The sequence below is a fragment of the Gymnoscopelus microlampas genome, assembly GCF_963454915.1.
Source record: "Gymnoscopelus microlampas genome assembly, chromosome: 14".
In the NCBI taxonomy this organism is placed as follows: domain Eukaryota; kingdom Metazoa; phylum Chordata; class Actinopteri; order Myctophiformes; family Myctophidae; genus Gymnoscopelus; species Gymnoscopelus microlampas.
Window position 1 is genome coordinate 13,699,767 of NC_139951.1, and position 10,476 is coordinate 13,710,242.

At 41.8% G+C, this 10,476-nt stretch overlaps 1 protein-coding gene and 1 long non-coding RNA gene across 3 annotated transcripts in view; both read right to left on the bottom strand.

Annotated features, from left to right (window-relative positions):
• Window positions 1–1,546: 1,546 nt before the first annotated feature.
• LOC311059679 lies at window positions 1,547–5,555 on the bottom strand. The gene is made up of 2 exons (XR_014602186.1): window positions 5,115–5,555; window positions 1,547–5,072 (listed from the first exon to the last, which is right to left on the bottom strand). It is a non-coding gene; the product is annotated as an uncharacterized lncRNA (long non-coding RNA).
• Window positions 5,556–5,654: 99 nt separating this feature from the next.
• LOC311059814 (putative phosphatase phospho1) overlaps window positions 5,655–10,476 on the bottom strand; it is a 7,173-nt gene continuing 2,351 nt past the window's right edge. The window contains exon 2 of one of the 2 annotated variants that reach the window (XM_084077886.1): window positions 5,655–7,848. In XM_084077886.1, the coding sequence (XP_083934012.1) occupies window positions 7,032–7,814 (783 nt within the window). In that variant the 5' untranslated portion in view covers window positions 7,815–7,848 and the 3' untranslated portion in view covers window positions 5,655–7,031. Of the gene's footprint in view, window positions 7,852–10,476 lie in introns of both variants that reach the window. The other variant, XM_084077885.1, reaches the window with a different exon arrangement.

The following is a 10,476-nucleotide window of genomic DNA, read 5'->3' on the forward strand; positions in this document are numbered from 1 at the left end:
GCCCACTCTTCCTGGGGCCCACTCTTCTCCCCCCAAAGTGCCAACTCTTCCTGGTGCCTACATTTCCCTAGTGCCCACTCTTCCTGGTGCCCAGGTTTCCCGGTGCCCACTCTTCTCCCCCCAAAGTGCCCACTCTTCCAGGAGCCCCCCTTTCCTTAATGCCCACACTTCCAGGTGGCCAGTTTTCCCTAGTGCCCACTCTTCCAAGGTTCCCAGTTTTCCCTAGTGCCAAGAATGTTTTGGTGCCCACCTTTCCTGTTACCTTTGAAACACAGCGCATGTTGCAAACAACATTTTCACATACTATGTAGCCTACTTATGTTGTACCTGCAGGTATCTCCTGTGCAGCCTGTGTTAGTAACCTTCTGTTACACCTCGTCCTCCTAGTTTGCGTGTAATAATGTTAATAGTTTTATCCTCGGCTCGAACACTCAGCAGTTCTTTTATTTCAGTGTCGGTCCAATGCCCACACATTTTGGTCAAATGTTGACTGTAGTATTATTCACTGGATTTGCTTCCCACATCTTACTTTTTCTTTCCGTTTAAATTCAAAACCTAAACCAAAAAAGAAAACGTCACTTCCTACGTTCATACGTCTTCTTCCTCTTCTTTTGTTTTATGGTGTGTTGAATTTTTGCTTTTCAGGTGCATACCACCACCGACTGTACCGGAGGCTGTGGTGTGAAAGACCCTGGATTAGCCTACCATACTTCATACTATTAAAGTTTCAATTCAATTCACATTTTGGCACGAGAAAACATACATTTACGTTGCCAAAGCAAGTGTCAAAAACATAATAAAACAATTTAAGAAAAAACAGTGGAAAATATATACAAGCTCACAGCGTGTCACTTCTGCTAGTTTTGAATATTTTTGAAAAATCTTGAAAGTGTTTTGAATAATTTTGATTTTTTTTTTACACAAATCTTCTCTCCTGGGGGTCATCCCTGGCACAAAACATTTTCAGACGGGGGGCTGCGGCCAAATATCAATTTGGGGGTCCCAATTGACACAAAAACGTTTGAGAACTACTGCTTTAACTCAAGTACAAATTTGACTGAGCAACTTAAATTTGTAGGAGCGAGTCTCTATACTTTGACTCAGGTTCTGTGGCTGAGTATACTTTGTCCACCACTGTTGATGGTTCGCTCTCAGGCGTCTGCACTGCAGCTGGTGCAGAATGCAGCCGCTCGCCTCCTAACTGGCAAGAAAAAGCGCAACCACATCACCCCGGTCCTCCTCGCCTCACTCCATTGGCTCCCTGTCTGTTTTGGAATTGATTTAAATATTGGATTGTTTGTTTTTAAAGCCCTAATCGGGCTTCTTCTTGTTCTAATCTATTCTCTTGTTCTTGTGTGTTTGATTCTAATTGACCTTGTGCAGCACTTTGGTTGACCTTGGTCATTGTAAATGTGCCATGTATGGCCTGAAGTTTGAGCTCAGTTGAGAAATCTGGGTGTTTCCAGCAGGTTATTTTGTTCTAAAAAATAATTAAGACAACGCTTTTTAACAAATAGACAATAACACATGACACCAAAACCAGATGAATTAGTTAATGGCTTTATATTCCTCATATTAGTCTTGGGTTACACACAGTCTTATGGATTAAGGCAGTGGTTCTCAAACCTTTTCATTTCAAGGACCCCCATAACTCTAGTGTACAAAAAACATGTGTACACTCTCAGAGTTACAGACATGTACGGGTCCATTTAGAACCCCCTCAAGGAAGGCTGAGAACCACTGGATTAAGGACACACACACACACACACTCAAAATAAGTCATATTGTCATGGCAACCACAACTCTGGTTAAACTCATTCAACTGAGATCGATTATTTTATCAAGCTATCAATCATCGATTACGTTTTTATAAGCGATTAAATCGATTAGTTTGACTAACTGTTGCATCCCTACTATGCTCCCACCGGTTGAGCCCCCCCCCCCCCCCCCGTACCGCCAAACCTGACAGCCAATCAGGACAGCCAAAGAGGAGCTTGTGTGCAGTGACAATATGAAAAACACAAGCATTATTACTCTGAAAAGGAGTAGTGAATATGACAGAGATCACAGTAATAACACCATACACGTGTACAATATTACAGCAGCCTTCAAACACAAATATACAAAGTAATGAAACATCATTGTACTTTGCCTGCTATGTGGCTGTATTACACTGTATAATCATTATTTTTCAGTGTATCCTGTTTCATTTGGGTGGGCGAATCTTGACCAGTGGTTCTCAAAGTGGGGTCAAGGGGACGCCAAGGGGTCCTTAAGGGGGTCCCAGGGGGTCGCCAACAAAATGAGGAACAGTTTAATTTCTCTAAAAGTTAGCCCAATGTGAGACGGTACATGATAATAATAATGACTATTCATTCACATCATAGGTTTCAATCTCTCCACTGTTATCTCCCCACTTACAGTGAGTGGGCAGTTGTGGAATTATGCACAAAATGTGATCTAACAAAACAAATTTGTGGGTCCTTGACATGAAAATGTTTGAGAACCACTCAATCTCATGCTGTTAAAATGAACCAGGACGCAGGGCGGAGAATATTTTTGAACCACTCAAAAATTGCCAAAACATTCTGAACATTTTTGAAACATTTTGCCCAAAATAGGGTTAAAGTGGTTAAGAGTTGACAGTACAAGGTTCATTGCTTTCCCCATCCTGTCTCATTAACTGGATGGAAGTCTTAGATGCATTAGCAATTCAAGTAAAATCAACCATCTTTGTTAGATTGACAGTTATAGCACCATTAGGATTCAATCTCTAAGAACTTGGGGCTATATAAGGTTACTGATCTCAAACACCGCTGCATGGACTCAGCCTGCTTTACAAGCCATCGCTATAGTTCGGGCGATTCCCAACCTGTGGGACGGGGCCCATTGGCGGGCCGTGAGGATATAGGCTCTATGCACAGCAGCCATATTATCACTTCCTTCACAGGTGTTACCAATGATACTAATGAAGGCTCTGTTCCATTTAGTGTAGCACAGTGGTTTCCACGACCCCCATAACTCTGAGAGTGTACAAATGGAACCCAGTTACACACCCGTAAGGGGCCATTTGGAAGCCCATGAGGATCCCTGGACCCCAACTGTAGACCCACTGGTGTAACAGAGTGTTTCCAGTGGGCCAACATGCACAATATCAGCACCCTGACTCTGTTTGAACAGAATGGAACAGAGCCTTCATTAGTATCATTGGTAACACATGTGAATGTCTTCATAATATGGCTGCTGTGAATAGAGCCTATTGCAGGTGGGCCCCCAAAGTAATTGGCAAAACACTAAGATTTTAATGATAATAATAACATTAATGTTTTAAAAGATTTTTGAAAAATAAATGTTATGGTATTTTGTTCTTTCAAAACCTTGAAAAAATATTCTCATTATAATACAGATAAATAGGAATTTATACATTATTTCCATTGATCCAGACGGAACACAATCAATTGACTGATAATTTAAATAAACATCTAAAAATGCACGTGGCCCACACTTCTAACCAGCCTATCGGCTGCCGTGTTAAGTGGTCATACGGGTGGGCCACGAACGCTTTTGAGATTTCCAAGCTAGTGGGCCCTGTTCCAAGAAACGGTTGGGAAGTGCTGCTATAGATTTTTACTTTAAAATCACACGTTTTTGCAGTATGTTCTGAAAGAAATAAAAACAGCTGAAGGTGCAAACAGACATATTTGCATGAACACACTATTGGTACATTCCCTGGTATACTTTAAACACTTTGTTCTCTTTTCCCTGAGAAACTAAAACATACACAATACTGGCCACTAGTGGGGATTAAGCTGTTCAGCATGACAGAGTCAACAGTAATATCACTTATTTTACCCTTGAACGTCATTCAAACCTAAACTCAGTGAGCCATTTGCAATATAAAGATATTAGACGAGACACACGTCAGTGACTTTTTACATGCTCAGGTATTCTGAATGTGAAAGGCCTTAAATAGAATATATATTGACATTGAAATGGAACACTTACAGACTATGTATATGCCTCATTCCATATTATACTGGCGTGTCTAAACCATATTTATACTTTGTTTCACAAAGTGTCGCACGCTGTGAGGCTGTTCGGCTATTTTTGGTGTCCAACAGCGATATATTAAGCATAAGGTATATCGTATTCTGTTTTCTCATTGTCAGGATACAAGCTTATCTGCTTTTATTGCAAACGAATGGTAAACGATGTTTACATACATCAACCGCAGATTTCCAGGATCCTGATAATTACCAGAATACTGGTATGTGCACTGACGTTCTGGGTTTTTTTCTTTTTTACGTTCAGAATTCAGTGGGGACCGGCACGGTCAAAGGTCAAGCAGGAAGTCATGCAAGATCACCACAAAGGGAGGCTGAAATGCTCATCATAGTTACTGAAGTAATATAATAGATTAATACTAATCTATACACATTTCAAAGAAAGGTTGACCTATTTACAGAACCAACCGTTGAAAGTTGCCACTAGCTACTACTATCGATATTCTAGGCTGGAGTCTCCCGTAGCAAAACGATCAGAGTTCTCTGCCTACCAATACATAACGTCTGGTGACATTTAAATTAAATACAGGGGCTATCACTGGGTGGAAATGATTCAGTTATAAAAAATAGATAAATAGCAGAATTGCAGAACCAATCCTTTAGGGCGGTCATATCAGATGGTTGTATGATATGAATAACAGTGGTGGTCAGTAACAAAGTACATTTACTTGAGTCCTGTACTTAATAATTATTTTGAGTATCTGTACATTACGACCTATTTTTGGAGAATTAAGACATTGACTTAATCCCTATGTCATATACAGTATAGTGAAAATAGCCAGCTTGTGAGGTTGTAGATCGGCTATTTGGAATATTATTTCTTGTTGAAAATGTCAAAAATATTTACACAGCATAAAGTATTTGTATTAAAAAATATATATATACTTTGTAATTTGTACATTTGCATACTTCAGTATTTTTAAAAGGAAGTACTCCAGTACTTTAACTCAAGTACATATTGACTCAACAACTTTCCCTTGTAGTTGAGTAATCTTCGACCAGGAGTATCTATACTTTGACTCAAGTACCCGGGTTGAGTATTTATTCCACCAAAGATGAATGGTTTTCAAAGCAGTGGGCGTATGTTAGCGTAGGATTTCTCTGCCGTTCTAGACGTTACATTGGATTTAGATTTTCCTAGCCGTGTCCGGTGTCGGTAGGCAGAAATCTCTGATCGTCTGGCTATGCTAGACTATTAGGCTGGAGGTGGACTGGCTGTTCAGCCTGCTCGTAAGGAAAGTGTTCAGATGGAAGGCTGTTGGTTGGTTTGCTTTAGAATTCTATGTATGAAAAACAGTTGAGAGAAGCTGGCATCGAGGTGATTTAGTGAATGGGGGAACTGCTGTCCAATCAGCCTTGTCAAAGTGTCCTTGAGCAGGGACTATAAAGCTGAACAAACTCCATTCTGGGTCTGTCTTATATTAACCCATTAAGACCTGAAGCAATTCTTACATTTATTTTCTAAATCCTAACAGTTTTTTGAAAGAAATCAGGAAAATATTTGTTCAAGATTTTTCAAAAATAGCAGATCTACAAGCTCATAGCACGGCACTCTGTGCCGCGCTATGAGCTTGTATATCTGCTATTTTTGAATAGCCAAAGAAATCTAAAGTGACACAGATGCGTTCCAGGTATTAATGGGTCAACACTGAAGGGTGGACAGCAAAACAAAAGTTGCCTATTCCATAATGGTCTCACAAGTTGCACGTTAAACCTCATATACGCTTCGTAGTGCGGTGGTGTCGTGCGCTGAAAATAGGAGATGGACAAGCTCACAACTAATCACACCATGACTTGTAGATCTGCTATTTTAGGCTTGCAACACTGTCATCCTACAGAGTTATTAAGTAATATACAATGCACAGTAAAGCAAGGAGGCCACCTTTGAATCTCCCGTCCGTGTTTGTGTGTGTGTGTGTGTGTGTGTGTGTGTGTGTGTGTGTGTGTGTGTGTGTGTGTGTGTGTGTGTGTGTGTGTGTGTGTGTGTGTGTGTGTGTGTGTGTGTGTGTGTGTGATCTTGTCTCAGACATTGTACAATAATAAATAAACAAGATTTTGCTAATACGTCTGTTGGCAAGGCCTTGAAATAAAGACTAAATCAACCTTGTCGCTCGGGGGAAATGTTTTTTTTTTTTTTCATCGAGTGACATGGTTTTACACAGAAGTTTAAATTAGCTCTGTTTTATGAAGTGTCAAAATAAAGACCCAGAAAGGTTTGGAGAATGTAAAGCAGTCACTTTCATTTCAGTCAACACAACACTGCCACCTGCTGAACATGACATGTCACATCCAATGGCTGGGATTAACTGGATTAACTGGCTCAACCAGAAGTTAACGTGCGTGTCACATAATCACTGTCACTAATCATGACCTCTCTTTGCCCTCTCCTGTTTCTGTCGCATAATACAACAGAAATACCTTCTCTTTAATAAAAAATATTAATATTATTAATATTATTAATAAATTAAAACATCAATTAATCACTTAAACCCTATTTTGCACCTTCAAAAATGTTCGCCTACCCACAATAGGGACGCCAGGTTCAAATTGGTTGAAGTCATATGGCCCTCCTAATTATTCACCTCTAAGAAATATTACGAATATAAACTAGCTAGAAATTGTTGGCCAAGCGAACATTCGATTTCATTTCGAGGTGTAAGATGCATGATTATTGATCAACTGACTGCATTCGAGGATGAAGCTAAAATCTCAAGTACATTTTCAAGGCACACCTGAGTTCGCTCTGAACCAGAGCACATCAAGTATGTTAAAGATTACACTGTGTTACATAACTTTGGTTAATAAGATCCATCACGGCGCTTCAGCACAAACCGGACGTGCAACAGTTGCTGCACCACTGGCTTTGTTCTGTATGTTTTCTCTCCCCGTCTCATGCACGCCCGCACACACACGCACGCGCGCACACACACACACACACACACACACACACACACACACCCACGCGTCTCATCTCTCCTCCATGAGTTTCTTCAGACAGTCCACCACGTCCTCTCCGCTCGCCCAAGGCTTGACGTTGGCCTTGAAGTTCGCCGCGGGGCTCTGCGTCAGCTCCTCCAGGAGCCTGTGCATGGGGAAGCCCCTCCTGGGGAACGCCGTGTCCCCGGGGCCCAGCGCCAGCGAGGGGCAGATGTCATTGGCCCCGTCCCCGACGTAGAACACCCTCTGGAAGGGCGCGCCGCCTCGCTCGTGCTGCCGCCGCGCCAGGTACTCCCTCAGGATGACCTGCTTGCACATGTTCTCCGGGCAGCGCGGGCACGAGTGCGAGTGGAAGGGCAGCAGGACGAGGCGCCCGTCCGCGTCGAAGCTCGCCGGGTTGCTGAAGACCCGGCGGAATAGGAGGCGCGCCCCCGCGCGCTCTAGCCACGTCTCGATGAAGTACACGTTGGCGTCGGAGACCACCACCAGCTCAAAGTCCTTCGGGTGGCCGTGGAGGTACTGGAATAGAGCCGGCAGGCCCGGCACGGGCGGTATGCGCTCTATCGCCTGGCGGATAGCGTCCTCGGACACGCCCTGCTCCGCCACGTAGGCCAGCACCCGCTGCATGTGCTCGTTGTAGTGGCCCTCGCGGTACGAGTCCCGCAGCCAGTCGGGGAGCCGCTGGCCCGGCGCGGCACTCACCACCGCGTCGTCGCTGTTCTCGTTGATGATGGTCTCGTCGAAGTCGAACAGGACCAGGAAGCGCTGCGGCGACGCGGGTGTGGCGTCGTTGAGGCTGGAAGGGGAAGCCATGGCTCTCGGCGTGCGATATGAACACGATGGTGGACTGCTGGGGAGGAGAGGAGACATGGAATGGAAGATTTTTGTCAGCAATTATTTATCTCAGCTGTTTTGTTAATGCTGCAATCCATAATTTTTTTGTGTGTGAATAAAACATTAGGCATATTTTACTACCACTTGAACACTAGCATTCCTATTTAGGGGGATAGAACATAGAAAAAAGCCGATCTACAATCTCACAGCGCTTCACGATGCGACGAATTGTGACGTCGCAGATCGGCCTATTTTCGGCAAAGAGATTTGGTGTAGAGGGAAATAAAAGAGCGGACCTTATTTAACCTTGATGAGAGGTATTGCATTATGAAACTCAAAGGAAAATATTTCGCTGCACATATGGGCTCTCGGTTATAGCTCAACACTAGAAATGTCAACGCTCACACAGAGGGCATATCCCTTGGTAGGGCATGAACCTTACAGATTGCAGCATTCAATAGGATACTAAGTACACTTTATGTAAGCGCTGATTACATGGTGCCTGGTGGGCAACCAATCATGTTCATGGGTTTACATCACATCATGCCAACCATGTCAGACTTACATCATCTGTACCATCTTTGGACTGGGTCACAAGGTGATAAAACCCTGGCAATTGTTCTCACTTAAAGCAATACAACAGGGAGCAATCTCTGATGTGTCCCTTTTATTCCCATATATGGACATCTCTATATCTGTCTGTCTGTCTGTCTGCCTGTGTTGCTTTTATGCCCGTTTATGGACATCTCTGTATTTGTCTGTCCGTGTCCCCTTTATGCCAATATATGGAGATCCCTGATGTCATCAATATATGCCTACAGTATATATGGCATATGGGACCGGCGGTCCTATACATGGGCTTACAACGCATTGTGAGCTTATCAGCTATTTTCACTATTTTACATTTTTATTTAATTTAAAAAAAAAAGGTTTTTATGTCCACCTGACAGCAACAATATTAGATGTAATTAGGAAATCATTTGTTTTCATGCAGTATACAATTTAGCTGTCATTGCTGACTCCCGGGGACACACCGCAGAAAACATTAACAGAAACGCAGTTGGCAAACTGAAAGCTCTTCACTGATGAAAAAGTAATGTACACCTCACAGGGCAAAAGTCAAACTTAAAAATACTTTTACAGCGGGCAAAAAACAGGAACTTCAGCAGGAACACACACAGAACAAGGCAGAACAGGTGTCAATAAACCAGCAAACTAAACTGATAACACACCACTCCTTATATAGCCTACCCATAAAAGTCCAATTAACTAAAATGCCACAGCTGGGTGCTCAGGTGGAAACAGTCTCTTAATGTAAATCCACAGGACACAGGAAGGGCTCACACAGGGCAGGGCAGAGGCCAAGATCGTGACACTAGCAAGCCATCTTGTCAATACAATAAGTTACATGTATTTGTTAACCAAACACACATGGTATGACATTACTGTTTAAAAACAGCAGATACAATACTATTAATAATTAAGACAAGATTTTAAAAGGTTCTAAAATTAGAATTTGACATGCTTCTTTTACTGTTTGATTTTTCTCCCTCCCTTCCCTCTACCCGTCCCCCCTCCGTTTCTTCTTCTCCCTTTCCGAAAAACTACAAAATGATGGAGCTTATGCAAAGATGAATTTCACCCACTTTTGCCTGTAAACCTGTGATGTGACAATAAAGTTGATTCTTGAAAATGGTTTACAGTGATGTGTTATTTCATCAATGCTCACTCCAGCTAACAAAACCCAACAGCCAAACTTTCATTTTCCACATAAATGTACCCAAATTTGACAGTGTATCACCACCTAAAACATTAACCCTGCTATGGTTCTATTCTAGTGCCAGGCAAGCTGTGGTTGTTAAAACTTCTACTGCACAAGTTTGTTGTGAACCTTCACATCAATGAAACATAGACAAAAAGTCCATAATCCATGTCTTGTAGTGATAATGAAGTTAAAGGAACAGTATGTTTACAAGATGAAAGGAAGGGATAAATATTTAGCAGAAGGAAGTTGCAGCAGACAGAACATGCAAGCAAGCGACCACAACAATGAAACTCATGCACATGTTGACAAAACAAGTCTAAACTTGAAGACTCTTTATATCAACATACCTTTCATCATAGGCTACAATACGCTGCACTCCAACTATCTGCCACCAACAGTGGTGGCAAGTAATTAGTACATTTACTCAAGTAATATACTTAAGTACAATTTTGAGGTAGGCTACTTTACTGGATCCATTTCTGATACTTTGATGTTCTACTCCACTTTCAGAGGCAAACATTGTACTTTTTACTCCTCTACAATGATCTCACAGCTTTACTAGTTACTTTTCTGATTATTAATAATTAAATCAAACCATTAATCAGAAATAATAATAAAGCAGATATACAAGCTTACAACACACATGTTGTGAGCTTGTAGATTGGCTGTTTTTGAATAAGAAATAGTGCTTAAGTGGCTAATGATTATTACACAGCTATTGTGCAGGTATTGCCCAATAGCATGATATATGATTCTGAAATGAGCATTTTGTATAAGGAGTAGGTCTACTTTTACTTTTTCTACTTTAAGTATATTTTGTACTTTGACTTACTGTAAGTAGGATTTTGACTGCAGGACTATGACTTGAACAAAGTA